Source organism: Mytilus edulis, chromosome 14, assembly GCF_963676685.1.
Source record: "Mytilus edulis chromosome 14, xbMytEdul2.2, whole genome shotgun sequence".
Classification (NCBI taxonomy): Eukaryota; Metazoa; Mollusca; class Bivalvia; order Mytilida; family Mytilidae; genus Mytilus; species Mytilus edulis.
This window is the reverse complement of record NC_092357.1, coordinates 57809054-57835955: the sequence shown is the minus strand read 5'-3', so window position 1 is coordinate 57835955 and position 26902 is coordinate 57809054. Positions and strand designations below refer to the sequence as shown.

At 32.5% G+C, this 26902-nt stretch overlaps 2 protein-coding genes across 2 annotated transcripts in view; both read right to left on the bottom strand.

Annotated features, from left to right (window-relative positions):
- LOC139504327 (uncharacterized) overlaps positions 1–20415 on the bottom strand; it is a 31370-nt gene extending 10955 nt beyond the window's left edge. Inside the window, exons 1-10 of the mRNA XM_071294396.1 lie at positions 20318–20415; positions 18908–19052; positions 13790–13888; positions 11582–11686; positions 9847–9939; positions 7588–7663; positions 5055–5303; positions 3229–3540; positions 907–1269; positions 72–181 (exon numbers count right to left, since the gene is read on the bottom strand). Of these exons, the coding sequence (XP_071150497.1) occupies positions 72–181; positions 907–1269; positions 3229–3540; positions 5055–5303; positions 7588–7663; positions 9847–9939; positions 11582–11686; positions 13790–13888; positions 18908–19052; positions 20318–20415 (1650 nt within the window). The remainder of the gene's footprint in view (positions 1–71; positions 182–906; positions 1270–3228; positions 3541–5054; positions 5304–7587; positions 7664–9846; positions 9940–11581; positions 11687–13789; positions 13889–18907; positions 19053–20317) is intronic.
- Positions 20416–23302: 2887 nt separating this feature from the next.
- Positions 23303–26902, bottom strand: part of LOC139503146 (protein fem-1 homolog A-like) — a 90400-nt gene continuing 86800 nt past the window's right edge. Inside the window, exon 5 of the mRNA XM_071292874.1 lies at positions 23303–23545. Within this exon, the coding sequence (XP_071148975.1) occupies positions 23417–23545 (129 nt within the window). The 3' untranslated portion in view covers positions 23303–23416. The remainder of the gene's footprint in view (positions 23546–26902) is intronic.

Below are 26902 nucleotides of genomic sequence, written 5' to 3'. Positions count from 1 at the left end.
TCAATTGCGACTCTGTCTTACATGGCAAAGTAGTAAAGCTACAAAGCTCTTTAAATTATGTCATTACTTACTTTTACTTGATCTTTGTGTGTTGCAACAAATTTGATTTTTGGGTATCCTCCATTTTCAGTCAAAGTCTTACAATATGTAAGGACTGAATTAACCCAATGGACGAGATAGACTGCAACGAACACACATACATGTTAATATGTTTGAAAGTGAAAAATTGTCTTTCAATAATTAATGATCAATAAGCATTTATAAGTAAATGAAAATAATTGATTTCCACAAACACTATCTAATCATATCAATCTTTTCAATTATTACATGTGTTAGCAGCATTGTTGAATTTAATACAAAAACAAATTGTAGATCATTTCAGTAGTTAGAATAATTATTCCTTTAGGAAAAATATTTTGTATTCCTGCTGACATAGCCTCAAACAATACTGTGTTATTTGCATGAATCATAAACTGAATTAAGCAACAACAGAATGTAGGGATAACATGTAGGCATAATCATTCTTATACATATCAGCATTCACGACGAGGTGATTTTAGAACATCACAAATCGATCTTCCGCTTCCACTCCTTGTGTTTAGATTTAAAAAAAAATAACAGAACAATGGAATTCTTCCCTCTTTATACTGGATAAAAAAAATCGATTTAAAACAATTAATAATCAGTTCATCTAGATGTTAAATTAACCAATACTAGATCTTGTATTGCTGACCCTGTTGCTGTATAAATCTTTGCAGAAGAGCCTATTGTTTGTTATATTGAGACCTTAGATATTCAAAGAGAGCTAAGGCGATCAACAGTTAACCTATATTGAAATACTATAAACATATCTTATTTGAATGTAAATAGACAGATTGTTTTGACTATTTATAAATGGTACCATACCTGCTGTATTCCGTTGGTTTTTACAGCCAGGTAAGTCTATGTAGTCAGGTATTTCTTCGTTAATACCTTTACTACCATTGAATATTAATACAAAAGTGCCTCTGCTAGATATGAAGAGTTGGTGTGTCAAGTGATATATCTTTTGACCGCCAAAGTCCCATAAATCTATGGGGACAATTACCATTTCGTAATTGCCTTTATTACATTCAGATCGGATTAGTTGAATAATTTCCTCCTCTGAAATGTCCTTGGCAGTCAATTTATCTTTAGTGTCTCCCTCTCTCCCAGCACTATCATCTCTAGTAGCTCCATGCATCAGAGCACTTTCATCATTTGAAGATTTAAGATTTGCAACATTTTGACCTGAAAACAACATATATGTTGATTTGTGTATGTAAGAATTGATAATTAAAACAAGATAGTCGTATATTTTGTTAAAATAAAACGTGTGTTTCCTTAATCACATATATTATGCGTATAATTGATAAAAAAAAACGAATATTTAAAAAGAATAATTGTCAAATGTTAGACAGGGAAATACAATATAGTCATTCCTTGGACTTATCCATTCTACATGTACTAGGCAGTAAAAAAATTGTTAAAATTGGTCATGCATTTTGTTGTGAGGGGTGTAATTAGATGCAACCACGTCCGGAGAGGATATGTGTCGCAAAAAATAAATGGTGACATCTATGTTCTGGCAAAACGGTAAGTCAAATAAACTTGATAAATGGTCAGCAGTTCGCTATTTGTTATGACTCAGAATAAATGTTGTATAAAAACTTTTTTTCTATAATAGTAAAACATACATTTTGTAAAACATAAAGATACATAGTTAGATAAAGCATATTCAATTTAATGAATCTTTACAATTAAATTTCTGATGAAATCAACATAAGTTTATTTAGATTTATTCAGACTCAAAATAGACTAAATTGATAATAGGAACATTAAGGCCATACTTTAAATACATAGTTCGATACGGCATATCAAAGAACTTTATGAATTATTGTTTTGTTTAATTTGAACAATGGTTAATTAAGACTCCGATTCGGGCCGATTTGAAAACCGGTTCTTAACTTTAAAATCTAAATACATGTTCAGATTCAGCTTAAAAATTCGTTAACTTCATTTGTTTTTCTATATCAAAACAAGTCTTATGTCGGATACTCTAGACCTCAATGAGGATCAACTTAAAAAAGGGTCCACAATAAAAAAAAAATATGAATAGCATATTAAAGATACAAAAGAATTCAAGTTTTTGAATTAAACCCCTACTAATATCGGTAAAGAAAAAAAGCAATTTATGCAAAGTACAAAAAAGAATCGTTCAGTCCTTTTTAGTAAAAAAAATGATTAGGGCCTTAACCCCCAAAAAAACATTAGCAGCTTTCCATTTTCAGTACGGAGCATTGTGGTTTTAATTTCCAGAGACCCATAGACCTATATTCAATATGTTGTCAGGAACCATAGGAATCAAAGTCTTTCTGGTCACTACTTCCTACACAGTTTGCCCATTATCTCAACAATAATACATAACCTTCCTTTGTTTGTTGACACCTTTAGCTATAATTTCATAGAGAGCCATAGACTTATACACAAGCTATTGTCCAGAAACATTTAAATCATAGTTTTTGGTCCGTTTTATAAATTGTAACAGTTTGGGCCATAACCACCAAAATCAATCCCGTATAATTTCACAGATATCCAAGGATTTATACTCAAGTTCTGAAACACAAAAAAATACTTTCTATTGGACTCCTCATTCATAAACAGTGGTAAAATTTCATAAAAATCAATAGACTTATACACAAATAATTGTCCGGGAACATTTAAATCCTACTTTTCGGTCCTTTTTAACAGTTTGGGCCATAAAAACCAAAATCAATCCAAACCGTCATTTTGAAGTATAGACCTTGTCGTATAATTTCACAAATATCCAAACATTTATACCTAAATCGTGAAACATAAAAAAAAACTACTTTTTGTTGGACTCCTCATTCCTAAACGGTGGTACAATTTCAGAGAGATCCATAGTCTTATACACAAGTAATTGTCCGGCGACATATACATCCTATTTTTTTGTCCTTTTTAAACAGTTTGGACCGTAACCATCAAAATCAATCTCAACCTCCTGTTTGAAGAATGGAACCTTGTGGTCAAATGTCACAACTTTTCACTGTTTAATGACGTTCTTCGTTTATATAAATTGTGAAATGGACAAGGTTTGGCACAACACTCATTTTGACACTGACAAGAAAGACCAGACGTCCACTCAATATGGCATGATTTATATTCACACATAATACTAACATCAAATACCTTTTAATACTTTCTGTTTTCGACTTGAGAGACCGAAGAAAGCTTTCAACCTTGACTTCAGTTTGAGTACACCAGGAGTATTGACATTAGACTTAACATCATTTCGATCTGGCATTTCCTCTTTACGTTTTGCAGCCCCTGGACTGGACGTAACTTGACCTGAACTAGATGATATAGAACCTTTGTTTTGGATTTCCTCCCTGTGTTTAGCATCAATAGAACCTGCCATATCCTCGTTAAATTTTTCAATACCTGGTATTGCCATTTCTTTACTCCTTAGCAAACTTTGCACGGTTGCATTCAATATAGTCCCTGAAATATGTTATCTGATTCATCATACAAAAGTTTGTTTCCAAGTCATTTTTTTATCACGGCAAAACATAAATTCACATCTACTAAGGAAAAACTCTTAGATTGCTACGTATGGTTAAGCAAGAAATAGCATGGTGATATATAATCACATTGCAAAAGTAGTCGATAACAACTGATTACTGATTACGATTACCCCTGCCCTCATGACAGGCAGCCAACAAAATGTAAAACATTTCAAACAAGTAACCTAAGGGTCTTTTTAAAAGGTTGAAAAAATTGAACTTTGAGTGTTGCTTGCTTAACATTCAGTAACATATTTCATGAATTTTCGGGACTAGAACAAGTAAACAATAAATAAAATAGGCAGAACCAGTAAAGGAGCCCGTCCAGGATAAATGTCGGTGAAATGTGTGCTGCCACTGGAAAACCATGGTATAATGGATAGGCATCTGATTAAACCTCACCATTTTAAATGGTTGTATATATCCCATACAACCAAACAGATGACTCTCTTTCAGCAGAGTGTTGCCGTTCGGAAAAAGACCTATGGTGACAATATTTCTATTCACCAATAAGATTATTGTATAGAAGGACAATCTTAAAAATGTATTTGAAGTAATTTCTGCATTTTAACTCAGGAGTAACTGAAACATTTGTTTGCATCTTAAAACCCACCAAAGTACCAGCTACGGCTAACATATAACCTATAGACGCACAAGTATAGTATTTGAATAGTAAAAGAATGTTAAAATATTAGCCGACTGCTGCCTAATGACAAAGAAATTTATAGTCTTGAAAAGGAAACCAACTGAACGTTACAAAATGTCGGTATGATTAATCGTCGTCACAAGGCTTATCGACCAATAATATGCATGTTTTCCATTTAAATGTGTCCATTTACAATTTCCAATTAGGTATGTAAAATAATACACAGGCAGACTGTAAAAGGTTGTATGAAGAACAGACAAGATTTTTTTCAGAAAATAAAACATAATAATTTCACTGTCAGGCAATTTTTGAAAAATTGTGTTATCTGAGTTGTGCAGAATTTTTGACTTATTCATATTTGCCTTCAAGGTATAGATTTCTATATATGTACTTCCTTAAATAGTGTCGAGTAAGGCGTATGAAACTATGTGCATAAACAGACAATTGTATATGCCTATCAGTGATTTTCGAAAGTTTTACAATGTTTTATTATGGTACCCCAAAGCTAGTCATATTCAGTATGTTTACGAAGAATCAAACATAATAATGGTGGGCTTCCCACGGATTTACCACCAAAGGTCAAAGGAGTAAGCAGAGACCAATATAATAGACGGAAATCAACGAAAAAACAATTGATTAAGTTTAAAACTGAAAGTGTAACTCGAGATATATATTAACCTCACAATATATAATTCGAACTTTGACCTAAAATATGGGTTCAATCTCTTACTGAAATTTAAACACATTACTCTGAGATGCATTTCCTAAGTCAATTTCTCTTGTATATATTCTTAAAGTTTACATACCCTTTTCCAAGAAAATCCAACAACGTTCCTTTATATTCATTCCAGCTCTGCCGAGATAAATCCATATACCATCTGTTGACTCCCGATGTTCTGGAGCCTCATCTCCCACTAGAATTTTGGCTAAACATGTCTTGCCGACACCAAATGGACCGGTAAGAAATACACGGTTCCAGTAACATTTGTATGATCCGCTGCTTAACAGACCTTGAAATTCCATATCCGAAAAAATCTTTATTTCTGCATAAGGTCCTGCATGTATAAAACCGAAATTAATATAAGTTATGAAATTCATATAATTATCCTTTTTATTGTTATTTTGCTGAAAAATATACAAGCAATATCAACAGGAAGTAACACGTAATCCAATACATATTCTTTAACTTTTATTCATTTAAGTACAAGAGTGAACATATTGAAATGTCTCGCCTGCATTACTGGCCATTGCTTTTGAGTTGAGTCTTAAAGATAAAGGTTTTATTGAATGTATCACATAAACCTATCATCTGTGATTATGAGTTCAAGGTCAGATAAATCCTTGCAAACGGACATATACACATTACAATATTTTGAAGACCAAATATAGTAGATCAATTGCTTGTCGTTATTAAAAAAACAAGACCAAAAAACAAACACTTAACATTGAACAATGACCATCAAATTGGGTCAAGTTCAGATTGTACCTACAATACAAACATGTATACTTTACAGTAATCCAATGCAACAAAAATAGCTGGCCTTATAATTGAAGTATTTGACTTGACTAAGACTTCTTTTTTCTAAATTGGCTTGAGGTATAGGGGAGAGTTCAGTTCTAAAAAAAATATGTTTAATACCGCCTGTCTAAAGTCAGTAGATTCTGGCTGTTGTGAGTCTTGTTGTATGATTTTTAATTTTATCAGTTCAATGATATATTTTGGAGTTTAGTATGATGTCCAATATAACTGAACTAGTACGCATTTTTGTTAAGGGACCAGCTGAAGCACACATCAGGGTACGGGTTTTCACGCTGTGTTGAAGACCCATTGGTGGCCTTTGGCTGCTTTTTTGCCTTTTGGTCGAGTTGTTCTTTCTTTGACACAAAAAAAAAAAATATGCAAAAACTTAAAGGGAAATTAGCTGACTTATTCATTTACACCGATTTTACTCAAATTCTTATATCTTATTTATTAAATACTAAACCTTATATCCAAATTACATTTGTACAATGAGTCATAAAAAACAATAATAATACAATAACTCGATAAGGAACATATCCGATATCATTTGTGAAACGGTTATTCCATAACGGTCAACCAACTCGTGATGGCGTTCGTAAAATTTACGAAATTTATTGAAACTGAGCTTTTCTATGCGAATTGATTTGTGTTTATTCATTCTACTATGGCTAGAGTTGTAGGGGTGAGATCTCACAAAACATGTTTTTTTCGCTGCATTTTTAACCTGTCCCGAGTCAAAACCCTTTGGCCTTTGTTAATCTTTTTTTTTTAATTTTATTTTTAGTTAATTTATATGTTTTAGTGTTTAGTGTGAGGTCCATTATCACTGAACTAGTACACGTTTTTTAATGTTCTATATGAGGTCCACCCCGGTGCGGGATTTTTGAGATGCGTTGAAGACTTAGTGGTGGCCTTCAGCTGTTATCTGTTCGAGTTGTTGTCTTTCTGACACATTCCTCATTTTCATTTTCAATCATAAGAAAATATAATTATCGTTTTCCAGTATAAAAATATTTTTGTGGGTCGAATTAGAAAAGGAAAATGGTTCACTAATGTTTAACTTCGAATGTTGACATTCTTTTTCTCTTAATTCATGAATATAACTTATACGTAAAACTAATTCTAGCTAATTAATAACAATATTTAAATTTTTATATGCATAGATTCGGGGACTGTATATTCATGCAAGTATAAATTTCCTTGATTGATTTAAATAACACTATCAGCCTTAAATAACATTTCAAATAACATATTTATATTAGTTATGTAGAGCATACCTCTTAATAATATAACGTTTTGAAAGAAAAATTCATATCCATTTAGAATTTAACGTCTATTTCTATTTTACATTTTACAAAAGCAATTTAGCTGCAAAAATCATTATATGATTTTCATGAATAAGAAGATTAGATTTATTTTGTTAAACACAACTACTGTGGGATTGAAGTAAAATGTCAGTTATTTCCATGATTAAAGTTGATAATTCTAATATTATACTTGGAGTTACCAAGATAAAGGTTGATAGTTCCAAGATTAAAGTTGATAGTTTCACGATTAAAGTCGACAATTTGAAAAAAAATATAAAAAAGGATGAACCTTACATGCTTCCGTAGCATAGACACATATTTTGGTACAAGTCTATTATTGAAACCTTTAACTCTTATGATACTTAGATAAGTATGATGCTATCTTTTTTTATATAGATACAGTACGTATCATTTGATCATATACAAATCTGAATGGGTTTAAATCAGTGGGCTGCTGTCTCATTCATTGTTGTATTCCACACATACCACTTAATCAAATTGAAATCTTACCTTTGACTAAATGTGTTTTATCTATTTGCTTTAGGGTTCCTGTGATCATTTCGGGGTCTTCCTTTGCCATGACAGTCTACAACACAGCAGATTACATATTCTGGTGATGAATAGCGTATTATTGATTTAATTTCAATACATGTTTTTATAAATCTTTAAGCTAATTTCTTATAGTAGCCCTATATTTCTTTGAACAATTGGCATTTTATAACTTTCACTTACTTTTCATACGCTCCTCCTCCTACATAATTAGGATGCTGAGGCACAAATTAAACACTCGATGACCCCGAAATTTGCTGATCCAGAACAATTAACACCCGCTTCGTCCTGGGTTAACCGATTCTTATTTTCCTTGTTTTGTTTTTCTTATCAGTAAACTATTTTATTGTATGACTTATGTCATGTTAATGTTATAAGTATATACTAGTTATTCTAGTAATGAATAGCATGTTATAAATTTAACTGGAGAAAAAAAAGATGCTTAACTGTTTTCTATACATTTATAGTGTAATATTCAACATGTGCAAGTCGATACTGTTGCTGCTGGACTATTATTTCCAATGGAATATAATCAACTCAGTGGTTCGGTAATGACATAGTTCATAACAAACATTATTTTGTTTTTAAATCTTCCGTCAATAAATTCTGAAATGTTAAAGATACTACAGCTTCTACTTCCTAAGACAAGTTCACCTTGTACGGATTTTTGCCATTTAGTCTTCAATTGCGACATTCAATGATTGTCAAGTATTAATCAACAAAACTCATTTTGAAGCATACAACATCACATTATATTATAACTGAGTTTTTTAACTCATGGTTTTTTTTTTCTTCAAAAATTTAGACAATTATAACTTCCTACACAGTGGGATTAGTTCGTAGTTATTTCACATCAAGAAGACACACTATATACTTGAATTCACTGAGATATAAGCCAACAAAGTTCAACTTGTCAAATTTTATGAATGCAACTATTATTTTTGCCATGAAAGATAACATTGTTCGATATCCTAAAATCAATTTTCATTTTGATGTATAGTTCTATAAACATGATCAGGTCATTACAAGACTGAATTAAATGGATACCTGATGGTAAATAAGCATGAACAAAGTAAAACAAAATATCATTAAAAAGGCTCATTAATAACGAAAATACATGATTTTTTTCAGATTTTTTGCAAGTCAAGTACACCAATTAGGTCCAAAGTGGGTCAACCAGAATGGAACTGATACGAATTCTGCAACTTGTGCGCCGATTTGTATATTGTTAAGGTCTGTACCGTCTTTAATAATGAGCAAAAGTCAAATCATATTGAAAACTAGAACAACTGAATAACAGATCCCTAACTTAATGATACATACAGAAACTGGCATGGTTAACATGGGTGTGGGCACTCAAATGTCCCCTATCCTCATCTCATGGTATACCGGCACAACAAATGACCCAACAGTTATTAAATTATCATCAATGAGGGCAAACAATTTGAGGCGAATACAAAATAAAGACATTAATGTTCATGGTTCATTATATTTTGGCACATGATTTTTTTCACTAAAGATAAAAACATTGACTTCATTTGGAAACAAGTTATGTTTGTGCAGTGCCATACAGGAACAAGTTATGTTTATGCAGTGCCATACAGAACCCAGTTTTTTATATTTAAAGTATAACAAAAATATCGAACTCAAGTATAAATTCAAACAATTCCTGTTTTTTAATGGGAACATTTTTTTCTAATTATCCCCCCTTTTTCAAGAAATTTAGAATCAAATAATTTATTGACAAATTTCTATTTTTCAAACAACAACTTAAGGTGGTACCTAACACTACAGGGAGATAACTCTGTAAAGTCAGCTAAACGTTTTAATTACGTTGTGTTGTAAAAGGAATATTAAGCTTCTCAATGATCAAAATTGGTGTTTGTCAAATTGCTACATAACGGTTGGTTCCAAATTTTTTTAAATTTTATATTTTTGTCAAACGGTCAAAGTAACTACTTTGACAAAATTTTATGAAAATTAAACGAGCCAAATTAATATTAGTGAAAGTGTTGGGTACCACCTTAAGCGTATACAAGCATGTCTGTACACCTTTGTAGTATACAGCAGGAAACTATTTTACATTTGATTGAATGTTGAAAATTCGATACTACTGTACTTAAAACAAAGTTTGAGAGAGAATTGAAAAGTTGACGGTGTGTGTGTTCAAAATGAAAATGTACACTTTCTTATTTTTTTCTTATCCAACATAACATGTACCTTGAGGTAATCCATAATTTCTTTCTTCCTCTTTTTTATCTCTGGAGAATCCTGGCTGTCCTCTGCTGCAGCCAGCATATATGGAGTCTCACCCTAAACGACAATAGTTCGTACCTAAAGTTATGTCTTCTTTCAACTTTCAGGTAATATTTAGACAGCTCTATACATTTGTTTGTTTATATAATTCATTACAATATTTTATGAGTGTCGTTTTAAATTTGTTCAATGTCTACTCATTTACGATAACCTAGGGTAAGAGACAAACCAGAAATAATGACGTGTAGACATCGGTGTTTCTTGATTATGCGCATGTATATAATTGGTTTAACTGTCACCGTTACCTGTTATAGCAGTATTAATACATCAACTGCTATGTCTTTACAATTGGTACTTTAAAAGTAACTATTTATAACTAAGGGGTGCGTCTTAAAAAACGTGTTTAAAATTGTTAAATTGGAGACAGTCATATGTGTGACAATATTACCATAGTGCTTGATTGTTTAACTGCAAGTTCTAGGGATTAAATTGTTATGAGGTGGTTCATTGTCAGTTTTAATTGACATTTGAATGTTTAATTGGTCCTATTGGTGACTCTATAACTGTATTGTTTATTTGTTCGTGCCAGTGAGTATAGTGCAATGAAGGGAGTTTGTTGTTGGTTTGACATGTTGACTGTCCCATGTTTGATTGGTTATAATATAGAATTATAGTGTGTAGTTGTTTAATTGCCACTGATTATAGTGCAATGAAGGGATTTTGTTGTTGGTAGGACATGTTGACTGTCCCATGTTTGATTGGTTATAATATAGAATTTTAGTGTTAGTTTGATTGCCACTGATTATAGTGCAATGAGGAGAGTTTGTTGTTGGTAGAACATATTGCCTGTCTCGTGTTTAAGTGTTGAGTTGTGATAATGGTGTAATGAGATGGTCTATTGTTATTTTTTGTACCTGATAACTGTGATTTGTGCTTAAAGATGATTTTTGCGTATTGAGTGTCTTTAAGCAGTACCTGATTACTGTCACGTGTTTGATTTGTTACTTGCAACGATATGAGCTGAATGCATATGTGTGTAATATGTGTTTTGTTTCGGTACTGGCTAAATAGTGCCTTTTGTGTATCTATCTTTTGGTAGTAATTGATTACTTAAATTCTTGTGATTGATTATTTGCAAGAATAATATTTGTAGGCTGAATGTTGGTTTTTGTATATTAAGTGTCTTTTGGTAGTACATGATTGATATCATATGTTTGATTGGTGGCTGATATCGATAGGGGCTGCATTCTGATTTTTGTGTAGTACCTGATTTATTGTCATGCATTTGAACACTTGCTTTGTGTTAGTGATGATTTATTGTTAGTGTTTGGGATGTAAGCGAAGGGATTGTGTATTGGTGGCTGTCATTGTGATTAGTTGGTATTTGCATAAGCTGATTATGATTTTGTTTTAGTGTAAGACGACTTATAAACAATATATAGAAAGGTGTGGACGATTCTTTTTGTCCATGGCTATCAGTCTTGTAGTATGACTCTAGTTGTTAATAATCATAAGAAATATCTTTGGTTTTTATTTCAAGAACAATTCACAAAATTCAGTAGGCCAAATTAAATAAAATCAACTACACATTTATTTTTTAAAAACAGTTTTAAACTTAACACTTAATATATAAACATTGAATATATAGTGTCAAAAGTTACCTCGGGTGTTATAACAAGTAAATAATGCCAAATGTTACCGTAGATGTTATGACCAGTGAACTGATTCCTCCTTCTTCTATTAACCATTTGGTGACATTTAAATGTCCATTCCAAGCAGCCCCGTGTAACGCTGTGAGTCCGTCCTATAATATCAAAATTGAGTTTATAAATTTAAAGTGATATTCTTGACATATATATTGATATTATTCATGTTATTGCGTTATTAATATCAACAAAACAAAATAAATGTTATAATGTCCCTAAAATTTGCAATATCAGCATATTAAAATATGTAATATCAACATACAAACTGAATGTCGTAAACTGCAAAATAAAGTGTTATCAACATAAACCAAAATATTTTCATATCAGAATCAGTGGTAAGAACTCAACCCCATGTGCTATTGTGAGATATATCATTTCATGTTACAAATATATTACGTTGTTAAAAAGAGGGACGAACGATACCAAAGGGACAGTCAAACTCGTAAATCTAAAACAAACTGAAAACGCCATGGCTAAAATTAAAAAGACAAACAAACAACAGCACACATGACACAACATGAAAAACTAAGGAATAAACAACATGAACCCCAACAAAAAACTAGGGGTGATCTCAGGTGCTCCGGAAGGGTAAGCAGATCCTGCTCCACATGTGGCACCCGTCTTGTTGCTTATGTGATAACAAATCCGGTAAATAGTCTCATTCGGTAGGTCACATTCATGAAAGGGAAGGGGATTGTAGTTACGACTTAAGAAACATATCCGAAATCATGTGTGCAACGGTTATCCATAACGGTCAACCAGCTCGTGATGGCGTCCGTAAAATTTACGAAGGGATGATTTGAACTTCACAATTTGGAACTCTTGGTTTAATAGCTTTCTTTGTGAGCAGCAACCCTCTATCAAGAAAATCATGATAGGAAATGCAAGCACGGGTATATCGTATTAATTGGGAGATATATACCCCGTATGCAGGTGCTGCTGGAATGTTGCTACTTAGAAATAAAAAGTTCACAATTGGAAAGCTGAAATCATCTCTTTTGTCGAAAAGTTTTGTTTTCAACCGACCCTCATTGTCAATTTCTAGATGTAAGTCAAGATATGAGGCCGACTTAACTGTATCTGTAGTATCCTTTAGCTCTAGCTCGATGGGATAGATGCGTTCCACATAGTCACCAAATTTTGAATTATTTAGTTAAAGAACATCATCTATATAGCGGAAAGTAGAGTTAAAGATATTGCTAACTTCTTATCTTTCTTCCTAAGAAGTTCCTGCATGAAGTCAGCCTCATAATAATAAAGAAACAAGCCAGCAAGTAGAGGGGCACAGTTTTCCCCTTTGGAATGCCGACAGTCTGTTGAAAAATGCGTCCACCGAATGTAACAAATATGTTGTAAATCAAGAAATCAAGCATCTTGATTAAATCAGTTTCAGAGAATTTTTTGTTTGAATCAGAGTGTTCCTTTACAAAGTAGGATTTATCCCCCCCTAAGACAAGATACTTGTTTCTACGTTGGCCATTATTTTTTATGAAGCAAAGCAATACCAACTCTTTCAATTTGTCTCTTAGTTTGGAATGTGGAATACTTGTGTAAAGAGTAGAAAAGTCAAATGTTTTAATACTGTTACAAGATGAAAGAGAGTTAGATTGTATGTACTCTAAAAGGTCTTTGAATTTTTTAAGTGTCCACATCTGATTCACGCCCCCTCTAGAATAGGCAGTTTCACAATAACTTTGAAGCCCGTCTTTGTTTGCTGATAAAATAGAAGTTATAATTTAGAAAGAGGTTTCATGGAGCACTTGGAAGACCCAGCAATATACCGTTGTTTGTAAGGACACTTATGTAGTTTAGGTATCCAATACAGTGATGGAAGATCCAGTTTTTCATCTTTGGCTGTAATTCCAATGGAACACAGAACAGACCTTGTTTATCAAGCAGTTAATGTAATGAGTTTTCCACACAGAAACGATGTTGTTTGGGGCTTAAAGTGATGCATAAACTGTTTATATCAATGGATTTAGAAAGACTTGTATTATTATTATCAGCTGACCAAACATGTTAACACAACTTATCAGACTTTATCAAGATAACACTGTGAAACCTCACTCATAGATTCAGTGCTAGTAAAATGATATTTCATCCTATACATTTCACAAATTGTGTCGTGTATCAAACCTGTCTGATTAAATCATTCAATATCAACAGAAGTATGATCAAACAGAAAATATGTCTTTCATTACCTTTGATCTGGAATGTATATTACATCCAACGCTGGCCAGATAACATATAATATCCAGAAGTCCTCCTGCTGCAGCATACAATAATGGTGTGGCGCCATTCTGTTATATTAAAACATAATATAATAAACATCAAAACTTGTATAAAAACTGGACAATGTTGTGTTATAAATATAAATACACTATACACGAATGATATATATCACATAAATCAGTGATCTAAACTGAATAATATGACCAGTCACACTTGTATTTATATAATCATCAAGAGTGTGTAAATTATTATATCACTTTTATTGGGCGGGTTAATTTAACAGTGCTAGAATGACGGATATAACTATTGTTGGTTTTTAAATTGAAGGTGTCATAATCAGTGGTGTAAGAATGATGGATATTACCATTGATGTTGGATCAATTGAAGTCATAATTATCAATCGTGTGAGAATGACGGATATTACCATTATTGGTGGATGATTTACAGGCGTCATTATCAGTGGTGTGAACATGATGGATATTACCATTATATGTGGGTGAATTGAAGGCGTCATTATCAGTGGTGTGAGAATGACAGCTATTACCATTATATGTGGGTGAATTGAAGGCGTCATTATCAGTGGTGTGAGAATGACAGCTATTACCATTATATGTGAGTGAATTGAAGGCGTCATTATCAGTGGTGTGAGAATGACGGATATTACCATTGTTGGTGGATGAATTGAAGGCGTCTTTCTCAATGGTGTGAGAGCGATGGATATTACCGTTATTTGTGGGTTAATTGAAAGCGTCATTATCAATGGTTTAAGAATGATGGATATTATCATTATTGGTGGGTGAATTGAAGGCTTCATTATCGGGGGGGGGGGGGGGGGAGAATATCAGATTATTACATGGCATTTTCATATCGCATGTATTATCAGCCGTAAGTCAATATCAGCCCAAGAGCCGCATGGCTCGAGAGATGATATTGACCGAGGGCTGATAATACATGCGATATGAAAAATGACATGTTATGATCTTTTTATCATATGCTTCAACAATGGAGAAAATGACAGATTCATATATTGATCCTTTTACTTGGTTCCCAAATAGGAGTTCAAAGAGTGAAAAGTTCACGGACGTTTGACCCCAAAAGAACACTGTTTGGAAAAGTCAACTTTTTTTTAAGTCATTTTCTAAACTATGTTTTTAACTTTTAATTACTAGTTTTTTTATAATTTTTTTCGTTGTTTTTTGTTATTTTACACAATACACTTTCCAGTATCCAAATAATTGTTTTGTACACTACTTTGTAATGTTTTTCACTGAAAACGTAGCATTGAGGTGTATTTTCCGGAATTTGCCGAGTATCAACGGAATGCCATGCGATAACGTTACGGAAAGGCATGTGATAACAATCGAAGCATGTGATAACATTTTCATATCAGCCCGCTAAGCATCAATTCGCAAAATATAGATTTAACGTTAATTTAATGATACTAACATACAGTGAAAATCATATGTTATTTAGTCTAAGTATAGGATAATGATGAATATTACCATTATTGGTGGTTGAATTGATGGCTTCACTATCAATGGTGTGAAAATAAAGGATATTACCATTATAGGCTAATGAATTGAATGCGTCATTATCAGTGGTGTGAGCATGATGGATGTTAAAATTATTGGTAGATGAATTGAAGGCGTCATTATCAGTGGTGTGAGAATTATGAATTTTACTTTTATAGTGGTGTCAATTGAAGGCGTCATTATCAGTGGTGTGAGAATTATGAATATTACTTTTATAGTGGTGTCAATTGAAGGCATCATTAATTGTTGTGTGAGAATGATGGATGTAACCATTCTTGGTGGGTGAATTGAAGGCGGCATTATTAGTGGTAAAAAATGGACGGATATTACCATTGTTGGTGGATGAATTGAAGGCGTAATTATCAGTGGTAAGAGAATGACGGATATTATCATTGTTTGTGGGTGAGAATGACGTATATAACCATTATTGTAGTGTGAATTGAAGGCGTCATTATCAATGGTAAGAGAAGGAAGGATATTACCATTGGTGGATGGTGAATTGAAGGCGTCATTATCAGTGGTAAGATTATGACGTATATACTCTATGTTGGTGGGGGAATTAAAGGCGTTATGATCAATGGTGTGAGAATAACGGAACGATATAATCATTTTTGGTGGATGAATTGAAGGCGTCATTATCAGTTGTGTTGGAATTTCGGATATAACCATTATTGTACTATGAATTAAAGGCGTCATTATCAGTGGTGTTGGAATGATGTATATTACCATTATTCGTCGGTGAATTGTAGACGTCATTATCAGTGGCGTGAGAATGATGGATATTATCAATATTAGCGGGTGAGTTAAAGGCGTCATTGTCAGTGGTGTGGGAATGACGGATATAACCATTATTGGTGGATCAAGTAATGGAATCCTCATCAGTAGTGTGTATTAGTGGATTCACCTTTAATGGTGAATGAATTTAGATTTTATTATCAGTGGTAATTTAATTCAGGGTGTCATCAACAGTGGTGTGTGAATTAGCATCACCATTTGTTTGTAAATGAATTTAAAAAGTTGTGTTATAATATAGAATTTCACCATTATTGATAGATGAATTGACCGAATAGGCATGAGAGGTTCATTATGTGATAGAGGGATATCATATGTTTTATGAATGAATTGAAACAGTCATTATCAGTTGTCTATGAATTACTGATAACACCATTTTTGATGGATGGATGGCTAAGGGATATCAGCATTTAGGTGGATGAATTTAAGGAGTCAATTTAGGATGTTACTATTATTTGAGAATGAACTGCAGGATTTATCTTCAGTGGCGTGTGAATAAGGGAAACCAATATATTTGATTGATTAATTGAATACGTCAGCACCAGTTGTGTAAGGATTAGGGATATCACCATTCTTGATGGATGAATTGTTGTATGTGAATAAAGAATATCACTTATATTGGTTGATAGTTTTAAGTGTCAAAATAAGTGTGTTGTTACTAGTCTTTGATTGGACTTTACTTAACTGGTATTTAAAGTTAAAAGTGTTCAGTGTTAACTATAAGTGGTATGTGAAATTATTTGCTGAAATTATCAAAAGTGTCAAATTTATGATGATACCATCAGTATTGTGTAAATTTCAGGTATCACCATTCTTGATGGATGAATTGAGGGTGTCACCATAAGTTGTTAGTGAATAAAGACTATGACTTATATTGTTGTGTTAGTTTTAAGTGTCAAGATAAGTGTGTTGTTACTAGTCTTTGATTGGACTTTACTTTCATTGGTATTTAAAGTTAAAAGTGTTCAGTGTTCACTATAAGTGGTATGTGAAATTATTTGCTGAAATTATCAAAAGTGTAAAATTTATGATGATACCATCAGTATTGTGTAAATGTCAGGTATCAACATAAGTGGTGATATATATTAAGTATATCAACATCAGCAGTGAACACATTTTGGTTGTTGTCGTCAGTGTTCTATAAATATAGGGTATCGCCTTCAGTGATGATTAGATTAATTGTGTTACCATCAGTCCTGTGTCATTTTAGGGTTTTGTTCTCCAGTGGTGTATGAATCAATGCCAACAACATCAGTATAGTGTAAATTTAATGTGACATCATCATTTGAGGTTCAATTTAATCAGTCATCATCAGTGGTGTTAAAATTTATGAATGTTATAATCATTGGTCCATGAATTTATGGCGTCATCTTTGTGATTTGCTTATATAGGTTGGTCTCATAAGTGATGTTAAAATTTAAAATATAACTATCATTGGTGTGTGCAGTTAGGTGACACAATCAGTGGTTTGCAATTCACCAGGTGACCATCAATAGTGTGACCGTACAATGTAAGTGCTTTGCGATTGTATAATGTCATCGTCAATGTCGTGATGTGCGAATTTACCGTACCACTATTAATGATGTGACCACTAGTGGTTTGCGAAATCACCATGTAATCATGAATAGTGTGACCGTACAATGTAAGTGCTTTGCGATTGTACAATGTCATCATCAGTGGTTTGCGATTTTACTATGACATTAGATGTTTTCGAATAACCCTATCATCATCCATGTTGTGCCTATCAATGTTTTACCATTTTACCATGTCAGCCCCAATTGTGTTGTTATGAGTAGTTTGAGAATTTACCATGTCATCATCATATGTATTCTAATTTAAGGCGTCATCATTATGTTTTAAGATTGTCACCATCATAAGTGCATGAATTAAGGACGTCGTCATAATTACTTCGCGATTTTCTACACTCATTATCATGGTAATATGATTGCTGTATGAACTAATGGATCTTCATTATCTAAGGTGTCTGATTACTAGGTGTCACCATCAGTGATTTTTAATGGAGGATGTCACCATCGTTGGAGTGTAATTTGGAACTGTTTAATCACCAGAGGTATGTGAATTTTAAAGGTGTCTTTAAATAGCAGTGGTGTGTGTATTTAAAGGGTATCATCATCAGTGGTTAGTGAATTAAAAGGGTGTCACAGTTAGTGGTTTGTGAATTTAAAGGATTCATCATCAGTGGTGTGTGAAATTTATTGTGTCAGCGTCAGTGGTTTGCGTACGACTTTTTGTCGTCATCATCACTAATTCCTAATTTTAGAGTGTCACCATAGGTAGGTGCAAATTCAGGTTTCCGGATTTAGGATAATTTATATGTTCTACAAAACATCAATTAAATACAATTCTATGACTATCATCAAAATGATTATGTAAAATGCTTTTTTTTCAATGTACAAATAATTTGTAACAAGGGAAGTGAATTGAAATTTCTCTTTATATAATTCTATAGAGTATCAATCATGATCAAAATATTTTTTCTAAACTGTATCTGTATGATTAATAGCATTATCTCCATGTAAAATCAGAGGTTAACATAATAATATTTTTGTTAGAAAAACCAAAAATTCATCTTTATCATGTTTACTATCTCAATTAGTTTGGCGATGAAAATGTACACACTATTTATTTTAATATAACAAGTATGTGTTGTCCATTAAACCTGTCTGATTAACAACCTGATTTTTTAATGATTCAATATCAAAAGAAAAATGATCAGACTGAGGAGCTATTATCTATAATCACCTTGTCACGTGCTTCCTTTTCACAGCCGACGTTTACAAGATAACGGACTATATCTAGGTGTCCATTGTAAGCAGCACAATGTAATGGTGTGCCTCCATTCTGTAATAAAACAGACATACAAACTCTTGTCATTAAGTGAACAATTCTGTGTAATAAATATAAATGATAAATACGTTGTGGACAAACTGTAATTATGTACAAGTTATAACTAGTACTTTTTGGGGGGTAAAAGTTATCAGCTGACTTTTATGAACCGCTTAACAAAAATGGATAATTCGAGCCCATTGTTTTTTGTTTCGCATATTTCTATCATATTGATTTTGCTTGTTTACCTGAGACAATCTGATATTGAGCACTGACATGATTGATACAAAAAATATCCCTTGATCATATTCATCCTTATAGGAGTTCTGATTTAAGGTGTTACCATCGGTGTTATAATCAGTGTATCAAAAACAGGATGTCCATCAATGGTTTATACATTGTAAGCAACATCGTGGGTGGTGTTTGAATTCAGTATGTTTTATCAATAATGTATGAATTCGGGATATCACCATTTTTGGTGGATGAATTGAGGGATTAATTATCGGTGGTTTTTGAGTTGAGCGTGTCATTTTCAGTGGTGTTTGTAGCAAGGTTATCAACATTTTTGACTAATGAATTGATGACGTCATCATAAGTGGTGTTTAAATTGAGGATATAACCATCAGTGGTGTGTGAAGCAGGATTTTCCCTTTTTGTTTTGGCTAATGAGTTGAAGAGGTTATTGTCAGTGGGGTGTGAAAAAGGGATATCACCATTATTAGTGTACCAATTGAATGTGTCATCATCAGTTGTTGTGTAAATAAATAAAAGGATCAACAGTAGTGTTGTGTGACTTTATATGGCGTCATTTTCAGTGGTTTGTGAATTTAGTAGTGCTTCACTATCAGTTGTGTGTGTACTAAGGGTGTCCATTGTAAGCAGCACAATGTAATGGTGTGCCTCCATTCTTTAATAAAACAGACATACAAACTCTTGTCATTAAGTGAAGCACTACTAAATTCACAAACGCATTTATAGTATGTGAAATTATTGGATGTCATTATTAAAAGTGTTAACTGTAGGGTGAAATCAGTATTGTATGAATTTAAGGTATCACTATTAGTGGTGCTTGATTATATGATGTCAACATCAGTGATGTGTAATATTTGATTGAATGGTCAGTGGTTAAATGCTGATAGTGTCACATTCAGTGGTGATTGATTCTAGACCTACAGAATCACTAATGTTATACATTAAGGGTGTTAACATGAATTGTGCCTACATTTTGATCGTTGTCGTCAGCGGTATGTGAATATAGGATGTTACCTTTAGTGTTGATTGGATTTAGCGTGTTACTATCAGTCGTGTGATATTTCAGGGTTTCACCTTCCAGAGGTGTATGCATTAGAGATACCAACATCACTTGTAAGTAAATTTAATGAGTCATCATCCATGTCATCAGGTGAGTAAAGTGTCACCACCATTGATGAGTGAATTTAAAGGGATTCACCATTAGCAGAGTGAACAGTTGAAAGGTTTCATCATCAGTGATATGTGAATTAAAGCGTGTCAATATATGTGATGTGCAAGTTTAAATGGTTTTGGCATCAGAGGTGTGTGAATTTACAGGGTTTTTCTATCAGTGGTGTGTGAATTGAAAGGGTGACTCCATAAGTGGTGGGATCACTTGAAAGGTTTCATCTGCAGTGGTGTGTGAGTTTATAGCATGGCACCATCAGTAATGTGTAAATTTAAAGGGTTTCACCGTCAGTGGTTGGTACAATTAGGGTTTCAACATTAGTAGTTTGGTAATATATATATAATGAAACCATCACTTGTGTATGAAAATGAGGGCGTTATTTTCACTGATTCATGATTTCAGGGTGTCACCATAAGAAGGTGAAAATTGAGGATGTCAGAATCGGGCATTTGTAGTTGTTTGTAAATTAATGATGAGATGTCACGATCAGTGGTGTTTGAATTTAGGATGTCACCATAAGTGGTTTGTTAATTTGAAGGGTTTAACCATCAGTGGTGTGTGAATTAAAAGTTGCACCAAGAATGATGTACGAATTTGAAAGATTTCATCATCAGATGTGTAGCATGTCACCATCAGTGGTGTGTGAATTTAAAGAGTTTCACCATCAACTGTGTGTAAACATTTGAGGATGTCAGAATCGTGCATGTGTAGTTGTGTGTGAAATAATGGTGTAAATATCAATGATGTGTTAATTTAGCATGTCACCATCAGTGGTGCATGAATTAAGGATATCACCACCAATTATGTACAATTTTAATAGATTCAACATCAGATGTGTGTTAATCTAATGTGTTTTACCCATGTGGAGTATAAATTACGATCCGTTGATGAATTGAAGGAGTCGTTATTAGTGGTCTGTGAATTAGGGATATCACCATTATTGGTTAATGATTAGAAGACGCTGTCATCAGTGTTAGATTAATAAGTGATATTACCATTATGGGTGAATGAATTGAAAGATTTGTCATTAGTGATGTATATATTAGAGATATCACCATTTTATTTGGATGAATTGTAGACGTCAACATCAGTTGTGTAACAATTCGGATATCCCCATTATAAGAAGATTTATTGACGGCGTCATCATCAGTGGTGATAGATCAGCGATATAACCATTTTTGGTGGATTAATTAAAGAAGTCATAATCAGTTGTGTGAAAAGTATGGATATTACCATAATTGGTTGATGAATTAAGGTGGTACCTAACACTACAGGGAGATAACTCTGTACAATCAGCTAAACATTTGAATTTTGTTATGTAGTTAAGGGAATATTAAGCTTCCCGATGATCAAAACTAGTGTTTGTCAAACTGCTATATAAACAGTGTAATTTTTCTGACAAAACGGTTGGTTCAAACTTTTTGATATTTTAATATTTTTGTCAAAGGGTCAAAGTAATACTTTCACAACAAATTTTGAAAATTAAACGAGCCAAATTAATTTTAGTGAAAGTGTTGGGTACCACCTTAAAGGCGTCAAAATACGTTGGATGAGAATTAGGATTATCACCATTATTGGCGGATTTATATATAGGCTGTCATTATTAGTGGGGTGATAATAAAGGATATTACTATTATTGTTGGATGAATTAAATGTATAATCGTCAGTTTGTATGTGACTGAAGATAATCATCTTCATTGGCGGATAAATTGACGGTGTATCCATTTCAGTTGTGTGCTAATTCTAAATGGTGCGTTATTTTATTGGGCTTCACTTTCACTGGTATGATAATGTAAAAGTGTTTCACTAGCAGTGGTGTTTAAACATAAGTGGTGCTTGAATTTGAGATGGTTAAGTGACGCGATCAGTGGTGATTGATTTAAGAGCGTCCGATTTACTGGTATTATGTAGGTTGTTAACATCAGTGGTGCCTACATTGTTGTTGTCGTTGTCAGTGGTGTGTAAATATTGGGTGTCACATTCTATGTTGATTGAATTTGGCGTTTAGTGCGTCACCATTACTGATTCATGAGTTCAAGTTGTCAACATCAGTAGTGTATAAATATAGGGCATCATCGTAGTTTATTCCAGATGTTTAGGTGTTTACATCAATGATGCGGTAATTCAAGATGTGATAATAAGTGGTGTGTGAATTTAATGTGTAATCATTATATTTGTTTATTTTTGGTCATAACTATGAGCAGTAACTTTATACATCTTTGTTACTATCAGCAGTGTGTAAGTTTATTGGTCTTGGTTATCTTAGATGTAAGAATATCAGGAGCCATTATCAAAGTCTTTGACTTTGTTGTGTCACAGCCAGTGGTGTGTCTTTATCATTGATGTTTCCATTTACAATGTCATCATCCTTAGAGTGTGAAATTAAAGGGTTTCACCTTCAGAGGTCTGTTAATTAATGGTGTCACCATCATTGGTTGGTGAATTTAGGGCGTCACCATCAGTTGTGTATAACTTTATGATGAAACCATCACTGGTGTACGAACTTTGGGCGTCATCATAACTGATGCAATATTTTAGGTGTAACCATAAGTAGATGCGAATTTAGGATGTCAGGATTTAGGATGTGTGATCTTATATATGCTTTCATTATTAATATATTGAAGATAAATGCAATTCGTTGATCCAAACAATTACTTTGTTTAATGTATAAAACATTTGTATGAAGGATGCAGAAGGACAATACAATTAAAATGAAATCCCATTGTATATGCATTGTAATTTTATAAAAAAAAAATATTTTGATTTAATTTTTTATTATTATATCTGAGTTAATATTAACATCAACTCCAGGTAAAATCAGAGGATGACAAACAAAATTGTTAGAAAAACAAATATTAACCTTTATCATGTTTATTATCCGATTATCTGTTTGACGCTGAACAAATGTTAACTATTTATTTTAATTCTAACAGCATTTATTGTCCGTTAGGCATGTCTGTTAAACAACATAATTTTGTAATATTTCAAAATCAACAGAAATATGATCAGACTGAAGAGACAATATCTATAATCACCTTGTCACTGCCTTCCTTTTCACATCCGACTTCTACCAGATAACGGACTATATCTAGGTGTCCATTGTAAGCAGCATACAATAATGGTGTGGATCCTTGCTGTAATAAAACAGGTATAGAAACTTTTGATATAAAGTGAACATTTTTTTAATATAAATGATATATACGTTGTGTACTAATTTTAATGCTGTACAAATTAGAAATTGTACATATGTTTGTACAAATTATCATAATTTTATGAAACCCTTAACACAAATGAATTAGTCAAGCATATAGTCCTTTGTTCAGCATATTTTTTTCATATTAAGTAGAATACATGATACAGTCTGATACTGAGCATTGGCATGTAAATTCACAAACATTACCTGACTATATTCATCCTTATTTGATTTTTGATTTAAGATGTAAAAATCAGTGTTATAATCAGTGCATCAAAAACAGGATGTTTTTCAATGGTTTATGCATTGTAAGACAACATCGTTAGTCGGGTTTTTAATTCAAGGGGTCTTTATCAGTAGTGTGCTAATTTGGGGTGTCACCATTAATGGTGGATGCATTGAGGGTGTCATCTTCAGTGGTGTTTGAAGAAGGGTTATCATATTTATACAAAAATTAATTGAAGATGTCATTATAAGTGGGTAGTGAATAAGAAATGTTACCATTATAAGTGGATCAATTGAATGTATTATCATCAGTTGTTTAAATTTTATGAGTAAAAATTAGTGTTGTGTGAATTTATTGGGCTTCACTTTCAATGGTTTAGGAATTTAAAAGTGTTTTACTATAAGTGGTGTGTGTATTTAGCGTGTCACCATTACTAGTATGTGAAATCATTGGATGTCATTATTAGATTTGTTAACATCAGTATTGTGTAAATAAAAGTTGTGCTTGAATATATAATGTCAACATCAGTGGTGTTTAATATTTGATTGAATCAACAGTGGTTATGTGTTTACGGTGTCACATTCAGTGTTGATTAATTGTATAGCGTCACAATCATTGGTAGGACATATTAAGGTTGTAAACATAAATTGTGTCTACATTTTGGTTGTTGTCGTCAGTGGTATGTGAATATAGGTGTCCTTCGGCAGCCGCTTTCAATAATAATGTCATTCCATACTATAACATCAATATAAAATAGACATTAAAACTTGTGTCAAAAACTGAACAATGTTATATAATATATATGAATGAAATAACAAAAAATCACATGAATCACTAGTCGAACCTGAATAATATAATCAGTCACATTTGTATTTATATTCTATATAAACAACAGATAAACAACAAGTTTTATCGTCAGATATCTGAACTATGATCAGAAGTTTCATATTAAAAAAATATTAGCTAAGAAAAGTATATTCTATATTAATGGCTGAAGTAAGTCAAATCAAGTGAAATGAAATCTCACTTTATATTAATTTATTTATTACATTCTAAGAAATTGAGATATTTACATTCAATTTGTAGGTACATATCAACTGTTCAAAGGTGTTCTAATCAATTTCAGGAAAAAATCAGAGGTTTACATAATGAGGTTTTCTAAAAAACAAAGTTTATCTTAGCAAGTCATTTCGTAACTTGACCATTTCGTACTTCTGTCATTTCGTACCTACAATTACCATTTCGTACCCAACATTTACCATTTCGTACCCACGATAAAAACCATTTCGTACCCTATGGGGGAAATGCATCTTCCATTTTGTACCTCATGGACTAAATACATGATTATTTCTTCGTATCATATATTTGTAGATGTTTTCATTTGTTTAAGATATAAAACATTTTGAGACGATTTTTTTTTAATAGAACAAAAATAAAATGCATCGAGACGAAGACAGTGTATGAATACTGATGATTGGTTTGATTAAGCAGCACTTTCAAACTTACATAGTCTTAACAAAATTGTGTGTGTTTATTGGGTTTATCCTTAATAAATGTTTCAACTAAAAAAATATGAGGTTAATTAACCAACAAAGGAATAATTATCTGCAACTGTTTTTATAGTTGTCAGTAAATGTAGTGAATAGAGACACAAGCTGATACTTACCAAAGAAGGGAGCCACTAACTCTGCTTTACGTAAAGTATAAATAAACTGATTGTAGACGGACAAAATAAATGAAATAAAATCCTACTTTATTTTATTTAAATTCATTATTTCAATTTCGAGATAATATCGCGAAGACCTCCATGTCATTTTGCCCCTCCATCGTCTAAGATATTGTCAATATGAATTAATCGAAAGGCAAATCATTTTGATTTAATTAACGTTTTTTGATGGTACAAGAAATACCCTCTATCTTCTCAAATTGATACATACATTATTTTTCTGAGAACTGTTCTATTTGATTTATTATATCTTCGAACAGCGTTATACTACTGTTTGCCTTTATATCTCTCAATACAGATATTAGAACAACTTGTTTTCATCAGCTATCGAAGATTAACAAACTAATTTGTCGTCCTTTTGAACACTCTCAATGCAATGATATTAAGAGTTGTTTGTCCGTTTAACCTGTCTGGATTCATGTTGATAAGTGTAATGTGGAGTGTGATCAAACTAAGAAAATATATATGATCACCCTGTTTTTAATTTCTGTGGCAAATCCAACTTGGAAGACATAACAGAGGATCTATAGTGGTGTGTTTCCATAGTGTAAAATTAACATGAAACATACATGTCAAATGTTGTGTTATAAATATAATTGAGGGTACCATCATGAATGGCGTTTGAATTGAGGGCTTCGTCATCAGTGGTGTGTTAATATAGGCATACCACTACTTTTGGTGAATTAATTGGGTGTAATCATTAGAGATGTTTGAATAAAAGACATCAATATTAATGAAAGATGAATATAATATGTTAACATCAACAGTTTTTAAATTTAAGTTTCATTTTGTAAAATCAAGACGAGACAGATTTCAGCGTATGTCATAAATTAAACAAAGTTATGTTATACATATAGATTAAGGGTGTCATCATCAGTGTTAAACTAGGAAAACCATCTTTATGGGTGGATGAATTGAAGGCGTCAGCATTAGTAGCTGTGTGAATAAAGGATATCAGCATTATTGGTAGATGAATTGAATGCTTGATCATCAGTGGTGAGTATATCTTGGATAACACAATTATAACTGAATGAATTGAAGGAGCCACAAGTCGTGGAAAATTTAGGGATATCACTATTTGAAGGGGTCATTATTTTACACCATAATTGGTTGATAAACTGAATGAGTCATCATAAGTTATGTGAAAATATGGATAACACCATTATGAATGGATGAACTATATGAGTTATTATCAGTGGTGTGTAAAATAGGGATCTGATCATTATTGTCCGATGAATTGGTGGAGTCATCTTCAACCTGAGAAGGTAAGGAAGATCAGCATTATTTGTGGATGATTTAGTTTAAACATATTTATTTGTAGTGGATTGGAAAACAAGTTTGCAACT